Below are 25,184 nucleotides of genomic sequence, written 5' to 3'. Positions count from 1 at the left end.
CTGTTTTACTGTAAGTCAGCGAATTGTTTAGTCCGACAAAACACTTAAACCACTTTGACAAATTAAAGCAAAGTTTGACTCTGTAAAAAATACATAAACCAAATTGCACAGAAGTATAATTTTTGAGTATTTGTTTTTATTTTGGAATAGCACACATGCACCATGATTTGACCGGTGACCCTCTTCAGACCAAAACCACACAGCTTCTTACAGATTAGCGTCTTGCACCTGACTGTGTCCCTGACTTCAAGGATTTTCAATCAGTACAAACCGTGACAGAAACAGAAGATAAAAGGCTACAATGAAAGTAGGAGTTAAAAACAGAGTGCGCTAAAGTTCAGAAGTTTAGGAGCCAAAGTGTTTGATGGTGAAGATTTCAGTTTTGGGAGTTTATTATTAGAGTAGCTCTGCAGCCAAATAAAAAGGCACAACAGTACAACATGTACATTTCACCCTGACCAAACTACTACGATGCACTTTCCTTTTGTGTCTACAGCGACCCCTGCTGGAATCTTAAATCCTCCATTAGACGAGGAAAAATGTAAACAGTTTCTACTATAAATGAACATCTTTCTGCTTTTCTATTTGCTCACGCTGATTCATTATCGATCCAAATGAAGGCTTCACTGACATGCCTGCAGCCAGTCAGCTGTGCCCGCTCTCACAGAGTAAATACAGAGCTATATGTGCAAAGTGAAGACACGAATGTAATCTGTTGCAATGGAGATTGTTGCTAGGCCACACAGGTGCATGCATGGACTGATTTTCAGTCTAAAATCTGGAACAGATGAACTAAAAACAGTCTTCTCCATGTGTATGAATACGGAACGCACTGAAAGACATTCAGTGAAACCTTACAGGACGTTCTGTATGTTATACGTATCTCTCTCTAAAAAAAAAGAAGTAATTTAACACATGATGCACAGGGTATATACATTTACTGTACAACAGCAACTTAATGATTCATTTTGTTAATGCATCCTGCTTTAAGTCTCTTTGGATTTTCCATCACATTTCTGTCTTTACCTTAACTTCCATCAGTCTTTTAATGAGAAAAGACAGAAAATCCTCCTTTGTTTCAGCATCCAAGCCTTCGTTTGTTAAAGGAACTGTTCACAGTTTTCTTTACTGGCTGCTAGTGGAAACTCTGTCCACTGCTGGACTCCGGTCTCCGTGTCCCAGCCCTCCTGTTCCACCAGAATCAGTCCAGCTTGCGTGCTCCGAGTTTCAGAGGACCTTTAGCAGCTTTACGTTCCGCCCGCTTGGCCTCCAGCTCTTTCCTCCTTTCCTCTCGTTTCTTCTTCGACAGCTCCGCCTTGCTGAGATCTGGGCGACGAAGAGCAGACGTTTATACGTCATACGAACATTTTCAGTTCTGTCCATTTAATATGAAGTCAATGTGGAAAATTATGTCTCGGACCTATTAGGTATTAAATCTGTGCTTTTAATTATAACTGATTCAGTGTTACAGATGTATAAGAAGCAGAATAAGATAATGACTTCATTAGGAATCACACTAATGTTTATTTAAAGATTTCCCTTGGAAATCTGCAACATTGGTACAAAATGATCTGAAAGTATATATGGATTCAATAGAGGTTGTAGGTTGCTTTTAAAAATCACCAAAAAAACTATTGCATTATTTTTGGACAGCATTTCTGAGCCATTTTTGTTGGTTCTAAAAACAAAACCCAAATGTGAGCCACATTTTTCAGCTTTTTATTCCTAAAACACGCTGAAAATTGTGTCATGCATCATTTACCTTCACAATTATGATCTACTTTATTTTGGTCCATCACATAACGTCTCAGTACAAATGTGCTATATATTGTGGCAATGTGACAAAAATGTGAAAATGCTCAGATTTCTGACTTAATCAGACAACAGAGTAAAAAAGATCTTAATTCTGCCTGATATCCTGAAATGTTAAGCAACCCTTCTGAAAATGTATATTTCTTTTAGTGGAAATGTGACTCTGGATCTGAGACTGAGGAACCAAAGAGTTAAATTGCAGAAGCAAAGCAACAGAACATTTTGAGGACATGTTGAGTAAAAACACAAGATTAGATTTGAGTTGAAGGACTCACTCTGGCCTCCTTCGACTGACTCCCAGCTCTCGGTGCCCCAGTCTCCGGTCGTCTCTGAGCTCCAGCCGTCTCCAGCCTGTCGGCGAGAGACAAAACAAATCATCACCGAGTGGGAACTCCACTGAGCTGGGGGTTTAAATTATTCAGCCAAAATTATTCGTAGTAGAACACTTCAAGTCAAAGCAAACTTTACTTAAAGCAGTCATTACAGCTTAAACTGCATTATTTTAAACATGTTTTCTTGCCTTGGTAGAAAATGCAGAGCAACAAAAAGCAGACACAAATGAATCATTTTGGCTTAAATTCATTTTCACTTTATTGGTATCAGTCTAGTTTAATTCGTGAACAAGTTTCATTGTAATTTTTTTATATTTGCTTTCATCATATTTAGAAAAACCTTTCAATTACTAATTTATAAAATCGATTAATTGCCCGGTTCTAGTGTGTGGCTGTTCAATTTCAACACTGAAGACTTTAGTGGTTTTCGTGTCAGTGGGAAGGTGAAGACAGCAATCAGTGACATTTCCTGGTCCACTGCTGGGTGACTGTACTGTTTATGTCAGCATTACGATATTTATGTCTAAATATCTCATGTTACAACATGGACATAAATATTGATAAATGAGCCCAATAAATGTGCAACTTCTTTTTTTCTGTTTCATTTAGTCGTACAGTTTATATACAGACGCGCTCAATAATAATTTTGTAGCCTAGTTTACAATTTAAATGAGCTGCTGGATGATTAATACTGTATTTGTAACAATGAGTTTAACAACGAGGTAATATTTGAATAGTGAACTGACAATATCCAATAAAAATATATAAAAATGGAAAGTAGCATGACTATTTAATGTATGACAAATGTGTATTAATCTATAGGAAGTTTTAAAATAAAAATAGAAACGTTGAAAATGAGCTCTGAGAGAAAAGTTGCTACAGCCAAAATTTAAAATCAAATCAAGTGAAGCAGGTTAGATATCATAAAACACAAAATCAGTTGACTAAACATGCTGGAACTCTGCTGGTGTTGCTGGGTAACGGGGCTGGGCTCTCCTGGGGTTGCTAGGTAACACCACAGTTCCCTTTGATTGTGATTCAAACGGCTCATTTTCCAAAAAATATCAGCTTGGGAGGTTTTTTTAAGCGCTTGGGCTGTTTTTAGAAGGAGTTGAGAACCAAATGAAAGTAGAAAAATATAAACCATCAGTGTTGAAGCTGAAAAACACAGATTTAAACATCCAAGACACGTTCAATCTTCCTGCGTCTCCTGTTTGTTTCCTGTTGGGACCTCACCGTGGCAGCAGCCGTGTTTCTCTGAGACACGCTGGCGAACAGGTCGTTCTGCGTGGCGCCGTTCCCAGAGCTGCTGTCCCAGTTGTACTCGCTGGCGAGCCGGACGCCTTCAGGCAGCGGCAGGTTCTTACTGGCCGGCGTCACGTCCGTCTCCTCCTCCCCCCAGTCGTTGCCCCAGCCCTCCTCGCCCGCTGAACTCTGACCCTGGCCTTCCTTCTCGTTGGACCAGCTGTCGTCGGCGTCCCAGCCGGAGCTGCTCCAGTCAGAGCTTTGCTTTTTCATCGCCATGGAGGCGGACGATCGTCCAGCCTACGTATCGAAAGAAAATGCTTTAAAACAAGCACCATCGTTACCGTAGAAACAGTCCTCAGGATAAATGGTTCGTACTCCTCTATCAGCAGCTTTCTTTTTGGCTGATGCAGCTCCAGACCAGTCGGTGTTCCAGTCATCAGTCTGAGCCTTTTCCGGTTCCTGGAGAAAAAGACTCAGTGATTCACAAACTCAAAACGTACAGCGCCGTGACAACGCACCGTCAGAAGTAATAAATGCACCTCTAAGCTACCCCAGTCCTCTTCATCGTCCCAGCGGTCTCCGATTTGCTCTTCATCGTTGTCTGTTGCTCCAGGTGTCGGCGACTGGTTGGTACGATCGGACGCACCGTGGTGAGACAAGGAGGAGTGTTGGGTTTTATCTTCTGCACCTGAGAATAGAAGTGATTATTATCATCATCATGTCAGACAAAATACACACAATACATATTTCCCACAGGAAAATTCAAGCACTTTTCAAACATTTTTAAGAAAAAGTTCTCAATCTTTTCCAGTGGCACACTTTGAAAAAAAAAAAAATCAGTACAAAAAAGAACTGAAGAAGATAAAAGGTTTATTAATAACATACTGTCATAGTCATATATTCTACAGCAGGGACAAGCTAATCTGAAATATAACATTTTAGGGTTTTATTATCTGACTGATCCGAGAAAGTTACAAAAAAATCTAAAAAAAAAATTCTTGCTAGGTTTAGCAAATAGAAATAGTTCTGGTAATTCTAACTAACCTAAAACAAGAGAAATTAGGTCTGATTAAACTTCAAACAGGGAGAAACAAAATGAGTATTTGCCTTTTTATTATCTGTACATAACACAGACAATAATGTACATATCTGGTTTCAACTGCAAATAATGCTTTACAAACGCAGGCTCACAAAACTCTGCAGTTTGAATATCAAACACTTTCAAGGACTTTACACAGAACTCAAACACTTTGCAAACCTTGAAATGTTGAACATTTATTTGATTCTTCCTTAATTGTTCTTCAAATTGTAATTGCTTAGCTGTTTTATGTCTTTTTAATATATTTTTGCATTTTATTCTCTTTTATGTTTTTACTTATCTGACCAGAACTTTGGTCCCCTTGTTTTTCTTAAAAGTGCTTTATAAATAAAACTGGGTTGGACTAAATACAACTCATTAAAATTCAATAATCTTGAAGGATTTCAATAAGAACCCTGTGCATAGTAGAGCTTTATTACAATGTAATGCAGTTCATTCTCAGTTTATTCTAATAATAAAAAAAGCTGTACCTTTGCTTAAGGTTGATGCTCCATCAGTGGCACTGGTGGGGCTGGTTGCGCTGGACGGCCCGCTGGACGGCCCGCTGCCCTCGGCGGCGGCGCTGCCCTCGGCTCCTGGGTTGTTGCGGATCAGCTTGGAGGTGAGCGAGGAGACGCCGGTCACGGCCCAGCCGGCCCAGCTGGACGAAGCTCCTGCAGGCTGAGCGCTCGATCCCACATCCTTCTCTGCAGGAACGACAACCCAGAAATCAGAGATTTTTTTTCCCCTTTACATTTTTTGATCAACAGATACATTGGTATATTTACATTATTATTACTTCTTCACTAACCAGTCTGAAACTGGTAAATTTGACCTCTTCCACATCCTTTAAAGCTAGTCTAGTCAGACTAACACACTTTTAAAAACTGAATACTGAAACTATCCCAACCCTAAACTAAGTTCAGCTGCAACATCAACCTTTTAAAATTTTAAAAATAAAAATAAGTCAAAAAAGACCTTTATAGTAAATGTAGGTATGTTTTCTCAACATATGAACCTGAAAGTCCATTAAATCGATAGAGGTGGTTAGAGAAGCCAAAGATTTCACACAAGTAAGAGTAAAATGTAGCCGCACAAGAAATTACAAGAGTAGAAAAGTATTAAATAACTATCAATTGTCTAACTATCATTAGATGGATCAAAATATAGTTATGTGGAAATATTTGGCATCTTATAGATCAAAATAAAATTTCATTTCTATAAAACAAACCTTTGGAAGATCTCGATAACAAAAGAGAGCTTGTCTGGCTCCTTCACAGTAAAGTGAAAGGGTGAAGGCTGACTCAAGACAAAGTGCAGCTGTGACAGAAGTGACTGTGCAGGTCAGAGCAGTTTGTTACATACCGATCTCAGCCAGCTTGTTTGGATCTTCAGAAACCGTCTCCAGCTTGGTGAGGAAGCTCTTGATGGCTTTGAACGCCTGACAGAAACAGAGACGAGTTGGCACATCAGATCAGAGACTGGATTAAAAATATGTTCAAATATTATTAATCTGGGTTAAAACTGCTGGAACTGATGAAACACGCTGTCAGAGCTGCTAATTAAAATGGTTCTAACAACTCATGTTGTTACTATATTATTGTGCATCTTAGTGGAAATATCAAGCATACCTTTGTTTTTGCTACTATCAATAAATAAATGAGTTTCATTTCCAACATATAAACCATAAATGCTGCTGATTACATAATAAGTGACGAGTAAATATCTTTCGGACCGGTCACAGTAAACAACGGTCATACCTGCTCCCTGACGCCCTTATCAGGATCCACAGTGACGGTGCAGAGCGTGGGCAGGATGCGGGCGGCGATCTCTGTAACACTGTAGTAGTTGTGTGTTGCTGCGAAGCCAAGCACGCCGGCAGAACGCGAAGCAGGAAACGGGTCTTTAGTGGCTCGAGAAAACGCAGAGACCAGGATTCTCTGTCGGGTCTGAGGCGAAAAGAACGATTGAGATTGTCACATTTTGGTTTTTAAGTTTAAATACAAAAACCATCCAGGGCATTTTGTGTTTTACCCCGGCGTTGAGGTAGGAGGCAATTTTGCCCAAGCACACGGTGGTGTTGCAGCGGATCGGGCCCTGCTCGTCTCTGGCCTGCAGTCGGGCGAAGTGACGCATGAGCTCCTGGTTCAGGTTGGTCTCGTTCAGTTTGGGCGCCAGCAGCAACATCGACTGCAGCCGCCAGGAAGAGAAACATGGAAGATTAAAGTCTGCAGGAGGCGTCGCTCCGGCTGCCATGTCTGATTCTGTAAACTTCGTACCTTAACCGTCTGCTCTCTGATGGCGGGGTTGGTGTCCGTGAAGCCGTGGACGACGTGAGGGAAAATCTGGGAGTTAACCGCCGCCTCGTTCAGATACTGAATGAACTGCTCCATCTGAGAAACACAAAAAAACTCAGCAAAGTGGATAAATAATCACATTTTACCTGCGATAATGTTTATCGTTATTCACTAATCAGCATTCTGTCGCTCATAAGTGTGCTTTTAATGTTTAAAAATTTACAGTGCAGTTCAGAAGTGAACATACACTTCATTTTGAGTTCCTAACGAAACATCGAAACTTTTTCAAATTCACAAATTAAAATATCTTTTTTGCCACAAATCCAGCTCCACCTGTTGAAATCTAAATCAGGCGCCGCCTGGAGCTAAATGCCACATTTTAATTCAGTCGTCAGGAATGTGAAATACCTGCTGTAGAAGTCGTATCCTCATCGCTCGGTCTGTGGAGGAAAACATCTTCACTATGACAGGAATGATTTTCTGTTGGTATTCTTCTGCTGACAAGAACTTCCCCACCTGAAACGCAGAGAGAGAGAAATGATGTTCGTAATGCGTTTTCTTTCTCTCACGGTGAAAATAATCAGGTTGATGAGAGATTAAAAGTTGCCTTGAAGAGCGGGGTGAGGATGACGGCGCCTGCGTTTCCGAACTCGAAGGCGGTGAGCAGCTGAGGAAGGACTTTATGTTTACAGAAGTCTTCAGGAAAAGAGTCTAGATGATCATTCAGGTCCTGGAAAAACTGCTGCTTCTCAGCTGGATCCTTGATCTGGAATAGATTGGAGGGATTTTCATCATTCTTAGGAATGATCACTGAATTAACATCAGCACCAGAAATTCACCTTGAATAAAAAAAATTGAAGGACAGTTTACATTTCTGAAGGCTCGCGACTCTAATCAAGCAAACCTACATATATCTCAGAGATCTGGTAAAAGAGAAAAAGTATTAGTTTCAATCTGGCAGACAGAAATATTGGATTCGCTGACCTGGATCTCCTCCAGGAAGAGGTTGCTCTCCACGAAGCTGTTGCAGAGGAAACCTCCGGGAGCCCTGCAGTTCTGGAGGAAGTGGGCCGGGTTCGGTCGAGCCCGGGGATTCGCCCCGACCAGCTCACAGTAGTGGGGAACCAGCGACTTGGGAATCTGTAGGAAAAAATATAAAAGACAAACAAGGAAAAATAACAAGAAATAAAAATTAGACAAAAAGTTTACAATATAGAAACTATGATTAATCACCTTTATTAACTTCCATGTTAGAGTTGTAACTAGCTTAAAAAAAACAAACTTACTTTTCCCAGAGATCGGAGGGATGACGTACGAGGGAGGGGTCCGTTAAAAACCTCCCATATCAAACATCCCAGTCGCCACACCTCCCCCACCCTGGATAACAAAAATAAAACCAAATCAATATCGATAATAAATAACACATATCTTTGAAGCCTCTCTTTCCTCACCATTTCTCCCCACTGCTGTTGGACATCTCCGGCGGGTCGTACTTCTCCATGTCTGGGTAAACAGCCTTCGGCGTGGGGAGGGAGACGCCGCTTGGGTCGCCCTGCTCGGGCGCCAAGTGGTCGAGGGCGCCGAGCTTCCACTCTCCAGCTCGATCCACAAAAACCGCCCAGATACCCAGGTTGTTGTGGAGCAGGTGGCAGTCATTGACCAGAAAACTCAGAGCTTTCTGAGAAGAAAAACGACAGGAGGAAAATGAAGTGAAAGGCGACATTCAGCGCATAATGGACGATTCTGCAAAACTAAGGTTGGCCGAGTAGGATCTGATATCCTGTCAGATTCTTACCACTATCTGGTGGAGACCCCAGGAGATCTCCAGCTCTCCGGCGCCCCCCTTCTCTGCCTGGGCCTTCAGGTGAACTGAGAGAGGAGTCACCTGCTCAGTGACCAGATATAGGCTCTTATCTGTCTGCAAAAATAAATTTAAAAAACGTATGAATAAAAAGATAGGGAAATTTAAATGATAAAATGACTGATCAACATTATTTAACATTATATGGCTTTATATTTTTATATCAATTATATTTCCACAGTAATCAGGTTTTAAATACAGAACAACAAGGTGTTTAATAAGAAGAAAGATTGATGTACAGATGGATGGATAAATTTACAGTCAAGTGGAAGAATTAATATTTAACACAACAGGACAAAGAATATACTTGATGAAAAAGAAGTTTTTTCACTCTTATCCAAAAAAGGAAAATACTAAATCCCAAGATGGTTTATGAGCTTCTATATAACCTGCAGGAAAGAAAAATCATTGGTACACTAATTTAGAAAGCCAGAAAAAGTTTTGGTATTGAGAAACTGAAACATTTTGAGGACTGTGTAGAACAGCAAGTTCTACATGAAAAGCCTGAATCCTGATATTGAAGTGGATGTCACTTTGAAACTTGTCTCAAAGACAAACATTGTTGGCAGAGCAATCACAAACCTGAATGAGCTTCAGCTACAGCAGTGCATTTAAAAAAATATATATTTGGGAATCGACTACAAGTCTCAGGACATTAGCGCAACTATAATGTAAAGAAAGTGAAAAAGAAAAACATCCTAAATACTTTTCAGTCTTTAACCAAGTTCTTTATTCAAACATTGGGGATTGCAAACACCTGGATTGTCTAAGATTCAATACCTACACATTGAAAACCTAACAGACTTCCTATATATTTCTAAACTCTGGCTTCTTTTTAAATACCAACACAAAAGTTCACTATGAATTTAAAGCAAATTTTACTATGGACTTTATGATTTAAATCTGAAATCAGCAAAAATGTCTGCATGCTGGGTATCAGAAGACTGTTAAACAAACAGACAGGAAGAATGGATGAGAAGATGGACAAACAAAAGGATGGCAAGACAGGAACAGGACATATAGATTTAGGAAGTGGGTCAGCAAATGGATGAAGGCAGAAATAGATGAATGGACAAAAGACAAGCAGAATTGATTAATAAATGGAAGGATAGATAAACAAATGGATCACTGAACTTAGATAATGGGAGAGGAAAGGAAGTAAAAGTAACATATTGGCAGACAGTTTCTTCCACACTTATCTAATTTTTTATATGTTGTTATACATTTCCTGACTGTGTAATAAAGCCACTGATACAGGATACCTCCATTTATTTAAAACTTTGTAGGTGGTAAATAAGAGATCTAATTGCTGTTAGGGAAGGATCTATGGTCTAGCTTCTCAGATGACAGGACAAATAGTAAATGACTGCTTACCTCTCTCTGAACACAAAGCATGCACATAAAAAGCATAAGTTACACAGCCGAACATCTGAAGCAAACATAGTCTAAAGACATATAAATCACATACCTCTAGTCCATCAACATATGCCAGAATGTTAGGATGGCGCAGGGTCTTCATCCTCTTGAAGGCAGCCTTGGCTAGCTGGGTCTGCTGCTCTGTTCCCTGAGCCACCTCAGTAGACAAACACCGACACCGGATCTCCTGATGTCTGCAAGAAGTGGGCAACCATTAATTGACACTTATACAGTTTAGGGATGAAATGCTGACCGTGAATGAATGTGATCATGATTGAGGCTGAAAGAAGGAGGAAGTTGGTGCCCAGCTGTCATCTGACCCTGCGGTAAAAATCAGTACAGAGAAAGGATGGTTTCAGCTTCTCAGTGATAATAATCACGGCAGTGGGGACCACACTGTTACCAATCTGTAACATGACCTTTTGTAATGCGATAAAGACAATGGCTTCAGCAGCAGTTTTAAATAGGAGCAATTAAGTTGAATAAAACAAGGTGACGTGGCGAGATGTACGTGTCTCTGCAGGAGTAAACACCGAGCGCTAAGCTACACACACTTCGACAGAGAAGAGAAAACCGGAACAATAAACCTGTACTGGGACTGAAGCGACAAAACAACTTCTGAGAATACGCCAACTCTCCTTCATCAAGACGTCAAACTCTACTTTATCCTGCTTGGCTGAATGAAAGGCATTCATAAACAAGCTAACGCTAACCGTTAGCGGAGGATGCCGCAACGATCTGCCGCCGCTATTTACCTTTCTCTTCCCCCGATGCAGAGTCCATATTCCCGACTTCTCCGGGCTTTCTGGGAGAATTTCATAAGCGAAGTCTTTGACAGGATCCCTGGCGAAAAAGGACCACATTTCCCCCCGCTTCTCAACCTCATCAAACACTCACAGGAACACAGCGACAGACCTGTACAAACTGCAGCCAGAGGCAGGCTAGCTGCTGTGGCTAAGACTAACCCGAAATGGAACGGATGAAAAATAACTCCGCGAGAACTTTGGTTTCTGCACATTAGTTCCGGGATTCAGTTCAGGTCTCTTCTCGACAACACTATGGGAAAAACTATTGGAAATAAAGTCACAAGAACCAAATTAATCATTATAAGTACGTTAAAAAAAATATTAAAGAATAATATATATTTTTTTTGCAACCACACTTCTACGAAAGATGATTAGGGACACTGGAAAAAAGAGAAAATTCTAACTTTAATATCAGAATTCACTTTTTGCCTGGTCTGACAATAAATTTAGAATCATGAGGAAAAAGACAGAATCATGAGATTAAAGTCAGATTAGTTTTCCAGTGGCCTTAATCCTGAAAAAATGCAGAAGATTACCATAAATAAACTATTGATTTGGATTTTATTACCAATTATGAGATTCTTCAATTTTAGCTTTACTTCATACTTAAATGCTTCTTAAATGTCGCAATTCACATCTTGACGACAATTTGCTTTTCTCTGTTAATCAGCAGGCTAGGAATTTGAGGGATCTTTGTCAGTGCTGAATGTTTCTTGTCTTAGTTATATAGGGATAATTTCTGCTGTTTTAGAAATTCCACAGCACTGTGGTTTACATGGGGAAAACTAAAAGAGAGTTAAAAATTATTATGGATGCAGACCCACCAGGTCATGTCGACATGTTTGCAGTTAACAATAGTGACCCAAACTCAGTGACTTTCTTGCTATTCATCGGCATTTCAGGCCAAAATCGGAATCGGCAGGTTTGGGCTTTTTAAAGATTGGTAATCGTCAATCGGCCAGAAAACTGCAATCAGTGCACCCCTACTAAGAACTCCAAAAAAGATCCAGAAAGGGAATACTCAAGAAATACAAGTAGATACCAATAACTGAGGCTCTGGAAACTGGCAAATAAAGCCATGACTGAATGGAAATAAAAGTGAAATCAATACTGCTCTCCCCCAAACTACCTAAAGTATGTTCTAGCAGGTACATAAACATCCATCATTTTGCTTAGATTTTGTTATACACTCACAGTTTTCTTTTTTAAAAAGTTGCCTGATACTTTTTTGTGTATGAGGGAGCTGATACATTCAGTTGAACTGAACTTATTGGAAGTTATCCTCCTAATTGGCGTGAAGCTATTTTATAAAAAGTACATCACAGCAACAGTGAAACATGTAGTTTGTAGAGTGTGGAGCTGCTTTGCTGCTTCAGAATGTTGATGGAATCGTGAAATCTTCTCTCTAGTTGAAACTCTTCAAGTAAGAGCAACTACTCTTCAGTTTGAGCAACTATCCAAAGCACACCAGCTACTCCATGTCTAAATGACTCAAGCAATGAAAACACATTTTTGAACGATCTAATCAAATTACTAAATGTAAATCATGAGAATTAAACGAATTCTGAAAAGATTCCTCCAATTATCAGCAGATGTTGACAAGAGTGGTACAACCAGTTGAGGCTTAGAGGGTAATTACTTTTTTTCATATAGCAGGCAGGTTGGCTTTGATTGTTTATTCCTCTCAACAATTAAATGTATCACCTGACAATTGCATTTTGTATTTTCTCGGGTTATCTTTAATATTAAATTTTCTGTCCTTGAAGCAAAACCTGAAGAAATCTGTGAAGGCGGGTGAATACTTTTCACAGACCTGTCTTTATTTAATTAATTGAATGTGGATAATAATTACATATTTTATTCAAACTTAATACCAAAAGAGAAATCTTATGAAACTTGCTCTTGTTTGAGCCTTTATTTTATTTGCTTATTTAAATGTCAAATTTTTCTTAATTACTGTTGCTGTGTTTGTAAAGGAAAAACATGATTGTTTTTTAATTAAAACAGATTTCTCTTGTAAATGAATCAATGAAATAACCTGTATAAATAAAGGTCAAATATTTATATTTAATACATATTTAGGCAGTGAGTCAGCAAATAGATGAAGACAGGAGTAGAAGGACAGATGATATTATATACAAAACATTTAATTTTTAAAAAAATAAGTCAGCTTTACAGGAGAAAATATAACAATTATATATGAAATGAAAAACAAGCATTTTGCTCACAATAAAATTGTATTTCTATAGCATTTTACAACAATGATTTCTAAACCACAGTGCTTTCCATTAGGGCAGTTATAAAGAATGGAATAAGAACAGATAAAAAGAAGAAACATACAAGTGTCACAGTGCTACAATGTGATAAAAGCAGTTCTAAATAAATACATTTGATCATAATTTTAAACAAAATAGGTAATTTATGCTCCACAATTCAAAAAAAAAAAAAAAAAAAAAAAGATCTCCAACAAATTCAACGTGTTTGTCAAATTTATAAATATAAATGACACTCGTCAATCATTATGCCCAAATTTCTCATCACAGATCTACAGGACGGAGCCAAAGTGTCAAGATTATGAAGACAATTTGGCCATATTTTAGCCCCAAACAAAATATATTGTTTTATTTTCATTCAGGTGCAAACAATTTGCATGTCTTTAATGAGCACAGATAATTTTTTTCACAATACAGCAAACAGCAGCATTTTAGTCACATAAGGATTAACATTTTTTTCTTCCATTTTTACATTCCTTGCATTACCTCATGTGTAATACTTCTCCTGCATTATAGTAGCATTTTTCTTACCTATTTTTCCACATAGGAAAATAAGCATTGAATGTTCTAATGGCCCAGTTGATGTGAAATTCAAACATAACATTTTTAACATCTCAAAAAAATCAACAATCAAAAGAGATTATATGAACTTAGGAGGGAGGAGACGGTATATTGAAGACGCTTATTAAAATTGACTCAATACATAGTGGAAAAGCTGTTTTGTTAGTATCTGCTTCAAGATGTCTTCTGTATGGAAAAACTTCAAAACAAATCGTCTTCACATCTGTAAAGGTACTGGGGGCCTCGGTACGGTCTGATCCTCTGGTCCTTCCAATGATTTCCAATTAGACTCGCAGGTCGACAGGTTGTCCTAGCAGCTCCATCTTCTTTCTCTGACATCATCTGAAAGTTTTCTTACTGAAGTGTTTGGGGATGTTGCCTTAATTCTCTTCAGTTATGTCCTGCAACAACCATCCATTCTCACATCCTTCAGTTGAATAACAGAAATCTCCGAGGTTTACTGCCTGTGTAGTGATGATGAATAGGGAGATTTCTTCTATTATTTAAATTCCCCAAATATTTCATTAGCTTGCCAAAATGTTTCACACCAAACAGGCATGCTTTCTTTCAATAATGGAGAAAAAAATAAATGTTCATGGAAAACCTTTACCCTTCAAATTCCATGTTTTCTGAAGATCTCTGTTGTGCCATTGCTCCTGTGGGAATCTTTCCTCTGATCATGCCTGGTTTATAGGTCAAATTTTCTCCCCCCATGTTTCTCACTGAAATGTTTTAAGTTTAGAAAAACACCTGTAACCAACACCATCATTAAAATTTACACTGACATTGAAGTGAAGCTATTGATCTATGCCTAACCTAATCTCACCTAACATTACATCCTGTCAGTCCCATGCCTGCCACACTGGACCAGATGTTAAACATCTGTTGGTCACTTCATGCTGAGCAGCTTTACTCAAACAGCAAACTAAAAGCAAGACACCGCAGGGATTTGAACCCCGTCCCGACCAGGTCAGGAGTGCCACCACCGGAGTCTTTTGCTTTTTTGTGCTTGCTATAACTTGGGCAAAAGCAAAACCTGGAGGAACAAGATCTTGTTCCTCCAGGAAAAGAAAGCCCCTCAGCATCGCTGCTCTAATCCTGTTGACCACGGACTTTTCTCTTGATCATGAGGCTGAAACTAGAAGACAGAATGTTTCCCCGATCCCAGAAGTTTCCCACAATATTGTATTTGACTTATTCCATGATTTCCATTTATAGCCATATAAACAAAGCCACGATACCAGGATTCCTGTTCATACTCAAAGCCATTCCCATTTGCAATGTGGCAGGACTTGATGACCAAAAGAATGCTTCTAAAGCTGTAATGGGATAAAAAAGAAACACAGTTTAAGGAACCCCCTTCCCTCCCCCCCATATTAACCCCAGACTATGGTTATGCCAAATAGGGTTTACCACATCGGTACGTAATGGTGTTGAATTCTTCCACATATTTAAGTTTGATCCCTAGAGGCTGGCTGAACTCAAGTCATCCTGTTACTCTGCTGATGCTTAGGCTGCTCGACTCAGTAGCAAGTTTAGCTGAACGAGAAATCTGGAAGGGAAAAAAAGAGAATAGCGTTGCACCCCCCCAAAACACCCCTTACCGGTAACTACTGAAACGTTTGACAACGATTCAATGAAAATTATGTTGCGTTGTGCAAATTAAATGTTATGCAGAGCTGACTTGCATGCAACATGTTGAGTTACACATTTAAGCAATGAGGGGGGGAAAAAAAATCTAGGGAACCAAAATTACTTAACTTAGCACCCACGAGACTGAAGAGATGCAGTATTAGAAACAAGCTTGCAGTTCTCGATCTTAATATGACAGGATTCTCAGTGTCCATCACAGGTTAGGCCATCCCAGAGGAAATTTAGAAATTTGGCAATTTGACCTGAGAAACCAGAGGGAAAGAAAAGGCACACAAACACAAAAAGAGCAGGGCTTCTGCAAAGGACGCCAGGGTTCAGATTTAAGCTCAAGCGAACAGGGAGGGGTCGGTGCTTCATTCAGAGGGTCACACTCATTTGTTGACAGCTTCCACAGATGACTTTGCATTCAGAGGCAGGTGAGATCGGAGTGGACAGACGAGAATGATCTGAAACAAAGTGATCTACACAACACACCCACCACACATTTGACACAATACAAAGATTTGTGTTCTACTCATGTGGTTTTAAGATGCAAAGCAATAAGGCCCCAGGGCCAAAGAGGTATGTACTAGTAAAGCATTGTTACTGATGATTTGAGGTTAACATAAAGCCAGTTCCAAGATGTTTTGTTTACTACACATTGCAAAAGATTGGGTAAGATGAGCCAGCTTCTTACTACATGCTCCAGGTTAGAGGACTTCGCTTGTGCTTCTGTCTTGTATTTGGATTTCTGTGAAGAAAAGTGTAGGAACACGCGCAACCAAAACATGTGCATGTACTAAAGCAACACATTTGCGCTGCATTTTACTCCAAATATGAGCTGCACCATGCACAGCTCTCCTCAGCACCTTCAATTTGTTAAATTTGCACAGTTGCGCATTGGAGTGAAATGGGAATAACCTGCCTCTTGCACAGTTGCACAAGGGCTGGTAGCTGAGGACTAATTACTTTCTTAAAACTACAAAGATCAACCTGACCCTTTCTGAGCAAACTGCATGTAGGTCATGTTCAAAGGGCAGGAAAATTCCTGAGCTGTCCAAGGTAGACTGCATTCTTCCTTTGGACTTCTGTAAGATCAAAAAGAGAGAAGACATCCCTGCTCCCTCCCCACAGTATCGTAGAACTGACTGTTGTTATCCTTACCCAAATGCTTTACTGCAGATAATGTCAAATCAATGAAGCCTCCGTGTCTTCCTCTTATCACAAGACTATCAAGAAAGCACAACAGTGCTATTTCTGCAATCAAGTATAGCAAGTTGCTTTCGTGGCAAGAATAAACAACGCACTAATAGTGCACTTAAGATTGCCCACTTTGGGATGAATATTCATCTTTCCAAAAGTCATTAGATGATTCAACTTATCTGCCTTCAATTTCCACTTTCATTTGAGCCCAGGTCACATCCGTGCTCTACACCAAGCTTTAGTCATACCTGAAAAAGCACAAGAAAAGCTCCCCCACACAAGCCCCCAAAAAGAACAAATGCATTCCAAAAACTGTAATCACAACAAGCTATGCATTTATTGTGCAAAAATAAAATCCTTTACAGATAGTTCACTCGTATTGTCAATACAAGGCACAGCAACTAATTGCAAAGGAATTGCAAATGGAGGCATCTAGCCAAACAATGAATGTTAAAGTAAATGTGAACACATTTAGTGAGCTTACGTGACGCTCGATGCGCAAGGAAACTTGTACAAACAATGAGTTAGGAGAGTTCCTGATGGTCTTGGGTATTGGAAAGCACACGGGACACAGCACACTGAAAAATGCAAAGGAAAAAAGCCTTCTCCCCACAAACCCTTCCAAATACAAATATGTACAAAACTACAGGACAAATACTGTTACACCAAGCAATTGTCGGACTTCCTCGACTGAAAGGCTTAATACAATTTAGAGATGGATGGGATCATTTTCCACAAAAAGTATTTGAATACCACAGGCCTGCGTACTGGGGAGTTCCTTCCAACAGCAGATGTAGACTTGAATGTGGATTTAAGTGACGGTTGGGCCTTTACATTAATCTGCAAAAGTCAAAGATACAAACCCCCCTCCCACAAGGCAACTGCAAATCAAAAATAAATTACTTCTAGTAAGGAGACTTGTTACCGCACTCTCTGGGACAAAAGCTGCTTCTCTAAATCCAGGAGACTAGCTTTGTGGAGTTGCTATCCCGCATGGCAAAGTGTCCACTTGAAGCTTGTTGGGTACACCTGGATGATTCCTATTCAAGCCTTTCTTATATTGGCAAATGAGGAGCTGTGAAGTCTAGGAAGAGACTGATTAACGCCCCACAACCCCCCCTCACATTAAGCTCCCCAACAAAGTACCCCCCCATTTCAAACATAATGGTCCAAGCAGGAAAATGATGAAACTGAATTGATTTTGTTAAATACAAAATACCTTCCTACACCTTGTTAAATCACGGTAGTTGCATATGATCCCAATCCTTAGCACTATAGTACGCAAGATGGGCTCAACTTGTACGGGGTGGCTACCACCAGGGGCTTTCGTTGAACTGGTGAACTGCTTTAGGGGCGCATGCCTGTAAAAGAAAAACTCCAGACACATTTTAAACACCCCACACCTCCCTCCCCTGAACCCATTCAAACCCTTTTAAAAGCGAAGGACAACGATTCCATTTCATTTTGAGCGCAAATATTACAAAGATAATTACTTATGTACAGGATTGTTACACCACATGTACATTCCATGCATTGACTCACTGCTTGGGTTAAGAGGTAGTTGTAGCTTATCTGTACCAATCAGGGAGATGACAATGACGATTTTGCAGAACACACCGCATTGGCTGAACAGATGACCATCCACTCTCACAATCCAGTGCTGTAAACTTCTCAGAAGACCTATTAAACGACATTGGGTTGCCTTTCCTTCCAGTTGGGGGGGAGAACTATTGATCGCAGGGAGTTGAAGTCCAAACAAGTAGCTCCTCTCGCCAGCACACAACCAAGGCATTCATCACAGCAGACACCACCAATATCATGTCAGCGCAAGAGGAGATGTGACCACGGTACAAAACGCTTTACACGGCTTGCCTGAAAAGAGGAAGAGAGAGCTGTGCGAGAAATTGTGTTCTACAATAGTTTTATAAAAAGTGGTAATGAAACCAAGCTTCTGAGTGTTACAGAGATACCTCAGCCCAAAATACAAACCAATGACCCGCTTTACACTCCTGTAGCTAGAGACTGCGTGCCCATCCCACTCTGGAGCTGCTGCAGCGCTGGCCTCTCATCTACTCTGCCCTGTGCTTCTGGTGCCCTCTGTAGACCTCCTGATCGCATCGCCTCCCTCTGCTCCTGCCTCCACGCCCTCTGGCCTTGTCCTGCCTGGCTCGTCTCTGGTCCTCTCACGCCCTCTGGCCTTGTCCTGCCTGGCTCGTCTCTGGTCCTCTCACACCCTCTGGCCTTGTCCTGCCTGGCTCGTCTCTGGTCCTGTCCTGCCTGGTCCCACTCTGGTCCTCTCCCCGTCTCCTACGATTCTGCAGCCACGCTGGTCCTGAATCTTCAGATTAACAAAGTCCATTCTTCCCCACATTAACTAAGTCCATTCCTCCCCAATAACTCAGTCCATTTTCCCCGGAAAAAAAAAAAAAAAAAAAATCTTCTGTCTTCTGTAAGTCAAAAAAAAGATGTTTTTTTTTTTTTCTTCGATTGACTAAAAAAACTTTTTTTTTTATATTGAGAACTAAACTTGTCATCCACTCAAGATGAATACAACTTAGCCATTATTCTGTACAAGGCATTTGGTTTTTTTTTTTTTTCTTTTTGAGTAGAGAAAAATAAAATAAAAAAATCTGAGTCAAATTTGACTGCATTTTTAAAAAAAAAGAAAAAGAAAAAAAAGTTTTCTTTGAAGAAAATACACCGAACTATAATACAGCTTGATTATAGTGTAACGGTATAAAAAAATAGTTCTGTTTGCCCTTGTTAGCATTCCTTTTTTTTTTAAAGACAATTCTGTTTTTTTATGGCGTTATAATAGGAATGTAGCAATCCATAGGTAAAAATAAATTCTAAGTCTTTAAGTCTTCTCCAAACTGCATGTCAATGTATATAGACAAATCTATATTGCCATAGGCATTTGGATAAGTAACTGATATAACGTTAAGTTTAAGCCGTTTAAGCCTAGACAAAAACAAAAAATCTCAAAGGCTCGCCACAGAAACACAACTACTTATTTTCTTAGGTTATGCTGCCATAAAAATGCGGGTTATTATTTGTTAACTGCATTGGTAGCTCAGCACTGCCATAGGCATTAGAAAAATTAACGGATATGTTAAGACTAAGCCATTTAAGTTGGGCAAAACAGAAAAATCTCAAAGGCTAACCACAGAAACACAACTACTTGTTTTCTTAGGTTATACTATCGCAAACAATGGAGGGTTATTATTCGTTAATTGTATCGGTAGCTCGAAATAGCCACAGGCAAAAATTAACTGATATGTCAGGATTTTAAGCCGTTTAAGTCGAATAAAAAATATCAAAAGGTTCACCACACAAACACAACTACTTTTTTTTTTTTTAGGTTATGCAGCGTAAACAATGGGGGTTATTATTCGTTAATTGTATCGCAGCTCGAAAAAATTAACCGATGTTAAGATTTTAACCCGTTTAACTCTGATAAAAAATCTCAAAACCTCATCACATAAACACGACTATTTGTTTTTTTTTAAGTTATGCTACCGTAATTGTTTTTTCATTAACTTCACCGGCAGTTCAAAATTGCATTCGAAACATTAACAGACATGTTAAGCCATTTAAGTCGGACAAAATAGTTAAACTCAAAGGCTCACCACAGAAAAGCAAGTTCGTTTTCTTAGATTATGCTACCGTAAAAAACGGGGAGTTATTTTCCGTTAACAATCGGCAGCTCAAAGCCATAGTTGGGCATGCGTCTCGAAGCATCCCGACCACTCCCCGCAAGCCCATTACGTCACGGCGTTATTATAAGTCAACCAACGGCCATTTGCCAACTTTTACGTCACGGCGCCCATATTAAGACTACAGCAGTTACGAATCCCAACTGAAAAAAACAATTTCTCGAAAAACAACAGCTTAAGCCGATTTCTTGTAGAAAGCTCAACAATAAACATTTAGTCTGAGAAAACAAAAGATAATCAAGTAATGTTCATTTTAAGCGTTCTGAAACTACGTTTTTCACACCAAGCTAGGCGTTAGCTTAGCAATCAAGTTAAAAAAAAAAACAACAGTAATCGCTTTTAGCTTAATAATAGGGTCATTACTAGGTAGATAATGATAAATAAAAAAGCATTACAAAAATAACGTCTATTGAGACTGGAGCCAAATGTGAAAACAAATGAACGGTAAAAAAAAAAAGAAGAACGACTAACAGTAAATATATTGTGCTACGCAATTGAATAAAAAAAATAAATCTTCTTTCTAAGATTATCTTTTGATCAAAAAAGAAAAACGCGTCAACCTGTACCGCTCGCCTGCCTTCCTACGTGAGATCAAGAAGTGCGTCGATGTTTTGTGAAACGAAATGGCGTCCTTGCTATTTATATCCATTTGGCTCCACGTCATTCGACCTGGGCAAGATTATTTGTTCATCCGCCCAAAGTAGTTCCAACTATGCATCTAGACTCGAAATGTAATAAACTATATTGCTGTAATAACAGTTATTACAGCAAAACTGTAATAAATCACATGATACAACAAAGTTATTATCTAAATGACAACGGTTTCATATTATTGCGTGTCTATTCAAAATACACAAATCCATTAAAGCATGGCAATAATATAACTAAGGTTGAAATACAAAAACATTTTTGCTTATTATAAAGATTGTGGTTACATTATTGAGCTTAAACCATTGTCATTTGTTACCCTTCCTCTTCGAGGAAAGAGTTTTTAAAAGAAAACAAAACAGCCGTTGCTGGCTCCGCGGACCGATCTTAACACGGGCATGACGGGGCTCTTCAGAACCGGTTGAAACCAGAATGTAGCTGGGTGAGTTGTCGGATCTACTTTCCTTTTTTACTGCATTGATAAGCAGTTTGTTGTGACTAAAAAACAAAAGAAAGCAGCAGACTCATTACCTTGAACTTCCATGGACTATAGGCAGGAGTTGGTATTTCCATTTTTACTGAACGGTGCTTGTAAACGGTTTCTGGTGTTTGCTGTATTTTATCAAAAATCATTTTCTTATTAGCCTCGGTCTCCAAATGCTCAAATACTGGTGTTGACACAATGTTATTCTTGAAGACAGGAAATGTGTTAGCATTGTGTAAGGGGGAAAACAAAGCAAGCTAGAAAACTAGATAAATCTAGAAACGCCCAGTGTAATGTAGCTGTGAAAATTGTGGAAAACTACCAGTTAAACATTGTAGTTACTTTTGTTCACCAGCAGGGGGTGTCGTAAAATACGTGCTATGAGTCACGTTTCTCCCAATGATGGAAAAGCTATTTCTCCCTTCCCCCTTGCTTTTCAATGCAGAATTGAGTTTAAGGTTGATTACAATAGAAGAAACAAGTCTGGGCATCTATCTTATACAACTGTGTATTACTGTGTAGCACCCAATTGATCAACAGCAGTTGGAGGCTGGGAAGTATCCTGAGGCCTAGTTTCAGCCCCACCACAAAGCCAATAAATTGATCTCATTCTCTCCTAAACAGGATAAAGTCAAAGCTGTGCAGACCTTTGAAAGAGAGACTTCTTCATATGAAGAACAAGCCAAACAATGACTTGTTATTACCATTATTGTGCTGAAAGGTTATATTTCTTTGCAATGAGTCAAAAATCTAGACAGATTATCTTTAAAGTGACAGCTGTAACAACGCCTTCCAAAACTATTCAAACCCCTTAAACCTTTGTTACACTTGGTCACATAAAAATAGAACTCAGTGTATTATGTTCTGATTTTACGTAAGTCACAAAATAGTGACTATTTGTGAAGAGGAAGGAAAATAACATGACATTCACATAAAAAAAAATTTAAAATCTGAAAACTCTAATCTGCATATATATTTAGTCACCAATATTTTGCCTCATTTACAGTTGCAAGTCCTTTTCAGCATGTCTTTACCAGCTTCACAGATTGCATTGAAATATTTGCTCATACCTTTTTCCCAAAAAATCTCAGTTCATTTAGAGTGGGTGGAAAGCATCTAGATTTCCGTCTGATAACAACTATGCCTTTATAATACAAGAATGTGCTAAGATCCAACCCTTTTAATATACCCCTGGCTGTTTGTCCTGCTGGAAGGTGAGGCTCTCCCACAGTCTCAAGTATTTTGCCACCTCTAGCAGGTTTGACATATTTAGGTGGAAAGCTAGCAATAGTACTATTGCACTTGTGCCACATCCTTTCATTTCTGGATAATAAATTGAACAGTGCCCATTAAGGTGCATCAAAGTAAAGAGGGCTCAATACAAATGAATACAAATCTTCATTTCTAGAAATTGTTAAAAAAAACAAAAAGATGTATCCTTCTCCTTTCAACGCATATTATACCCTAATATATGTTGATTCATCACATTAAAGGGTAAATAAGATACACCAAAGTATTGTGGTTGTAATGTGACATTTCCAAGATATGGAAATGTTAAAGATGTATGACTACTTTTGCAAAACACTGGTAATAACAAATTGCTATCTGATGTGACATATATCCTACCTATTCTGGTAGGAATATTCACATTCCTACCAGAATTTGAATTGTACTGTTTACAGTCCTTGAATAATAATTCATTAAAAAACTTTGTTAGCAATCAAATTCACATATCTGTAAATTATACTTAAAATAAATTGGTGCTATAATGAATAGGTTGAAAAAATGTATGTAGTCTGTTAAATTTATGTAATGAGATTACATACATAGGTATTGAGTGTGATTATGCATGGCTCAGCTACAAGCAGGAAATCTCTTAAAATCAATGGGGGAGAGGAAGGGCAACTCAATAGTTTTGATTGGATGTTTATGCACTTTTTTGAGAATAAAAAAGTACAACTACTAAAGAAACAAAAAAAATTATTGCATTAAAACTGTATGAATGGATATGAAAGAGATTTAAACGTGAAGTTGCGTAACCAAGAGTCAGGTTTATTAGTGCAAATAAATAGGGTTTATATAGATTTAGTTTCCTGGGGCTTTGGTCAATTGTCTCCTCTGTGAGGACAAAGGTCCCACTCTTTGTTTTGGTTCGATGAGCACCCAGCTGCTCATGCGTGATGAAAAATCAAGCCACTATCCAGGAATTCATTCATCCCATTATTCTGAAGTTAGATGTTGAGGGAGACAAACTTACACAGGAGGCACACAAACAATCCACCTGTGTACTAATTACTCAGAGGGCTGTAATTTTTGTGGAGTGTTTTATTGAATTATTTTGAGGACTTTGTAAGTTTATTAACTAGATTAGATTACTTTTTTAGCAATATCTCACAATATGCGTATCAGTTTTTAGGAAATGGCTGTGAACTTGGGAGCTATATTTGACTAAACATTAGTCTTGTAGTGAAAACCAGGGTAAAAACAGCCACAGACTAAGCAGCAGACATTTAATATCCTCTGGCAGGACGGGATCTGTAGCTTGGGAACCAGGAAAGAGACACATAATGGACAAGTTCTTCAAACCCGTCCACAGACCGTCTTCAGATCAGACTAAGAAACAGAGGAACCACCATCATCATCATCACCAAGACACTCGTTCACAGAGGTAGGAGGGTTATTTTTTTACCCAAAGAGAAAGAAAAACAAAATCTAGAGCTTCATAGTAAACATAAAGCTGAAATCAGATGTTTACAGGAACTGTATAGAAATAGGTTGTAATTTTTTCTCACTGTTTCCTATTAAATCAGACTACTCTCTTCCTGTTTGTGGTCATTACAATTAGCAAAATTATAGTTAATTTTTAGAACAATGATAGAAATAATGTTTTTGAGCATTTAAACTTTAGTCAAACTCGCATATGATTCCTTAGCATTTGACTTGTTAGAAACATTTTGGGTAAAGCATTGTCTTGTTTCCTTGAATTCTGGCCCATTCTTGACGAAGTGGTGTAACTGAGGGAGTTTGAAGACTGTCTTGTTTGTGCATTTGCCCACAAATTTTCAGTAGACTGAGATGAGGACCTCTTGATGGTCACTCCAAAACAATGACTTTGTTGTATTATATGCATCACTGTCTGTTTGGAGGACTCGTTCGTGCCCAAGTTTTAAAATCCTAGCAGATGTACTGAAATGTTGCTTCTGAATTCACACATAATGTTATCTGAGCATGTTAGCATCTATTTTGTAAGGCGCACCAGTCGCTGTTGCAACAAAACACCCACACAAGTTAGTTTACTTCATAGTTGAGATGGTGTTCTCAGCAACGCAAACTTCTACCTTGTTTTTACTGTTGTTACTATGATTAGTTTTATCAGTACATAGGACATATCTCCAAACAACAGTGAGCTTGCATGATGGTGCAGGAGTTAAGACCGTTGCCTTACCTTCTCCAAGGATCCACAAAAATTAAAAGGGTGTAGAAATGGATGGATGGATGGATGGGTGGATGGATGGAAAGATGTCTTGTAACTCTTGTATCATCTTGGCTTTCACAAATTGTTTAGTAAGATGTAGGCATAGTAATCTTTACTGTATTCAAATTTCTAATGTTGAAGAAAGTATTTAAAAATAGCTAAAATTAAACTCACTGATATTTTTATGTCATTCAGCAAATAGAAATAATTTTGTTAATTCTAACTGACTTTAATTAACCCTCTATGGCATGGCGTTGCCCTCAGGCAACAAACCACATATCTGTACCTCACATTGCTCCTTTATTTTATTTTTTGGGGGGCATGATTTTTGACATATTTTTG

At 38.9% G+C, this 25,184-nt stretch overlaps 1 protein-coding gene and 1 long non-coding RNA gene across 2 annotated transcripts; both read right to left on the bottom strand.

Annotated features, from left to right (window-relative positions):
* Window positions 1-114: 114 nt before the first annotated feature.
* scyl1 (SCY1-like, kinase-like 1) lies at window positions 115-11,023 on the bottom strand. The gene is given in 19 exon segments (XM_032555220.1): window positions 115-1,326; window positions 2,088-2,163; window positions 3,381-3,689; window positions 3,768-3,851; window positions 3,932-4,080; window positions 4,962-5,177; window positions 5,836-5,911; window positions 6,231-6,419; window positions 6,505-6,660; window positions 6,750-6,863; window positions 7,176-7,283; window positions 7,375-7,533; window positions 7,752-7,907; window positions 8,054-8,144; window positions 8,219-8,445; window positions 8,563-8,685; window positions 10,097-10,204; window positions 10,206-10,238; window positions 10,800-11,023. Coding segments are annotated over 19 exon segments (2,607 nt in total). The 5' UTR covers window positions 10,908-11,023; the 3' UTR covers window positions 115-1,201.
* A 1,941-nt stretch (window positions 11,024-12,964) lies between these two features.
* On the bottom strand, window positions 12,965-20,865 carry LOC116714347 (uncharacterized). The gene is made up of 2 exons (XR_004338043.1): window positions 14,295-20,865; window positions 12,965-14,148 (listed from the first exon to the last, which is right to left on the bottom strand). It is a non-coding gene; the product is annotated as an uncharacterized LOC116714347 (long non-coding RNA).
* Window positions 20,866-25,184: the final 4,319 nt, after the last annotated feature.

This window comes from Xiphophorus hellerii, chromosome 23 (genome assembly GCF_003331165.1).
Source record: "Xiphophorus hellerii strain 12219 chromosome 23, Xiphophorus_hellerii-4.1, whole genome shotgun sequence".
In the NCBI taxonomy this organism is placed as follows: domain Eukaryota; kingdom Metazoa; phylum Chordata; class Actinopteri; order Cyprinodontiformes; family Poeciliidae; genus Xiphophorus; species Xiphophorus hellerii.
Note: the sequence above shows the minus strand (reverse complement) of the source record. Positions and strands in the feature narration are given on the sequence as shown.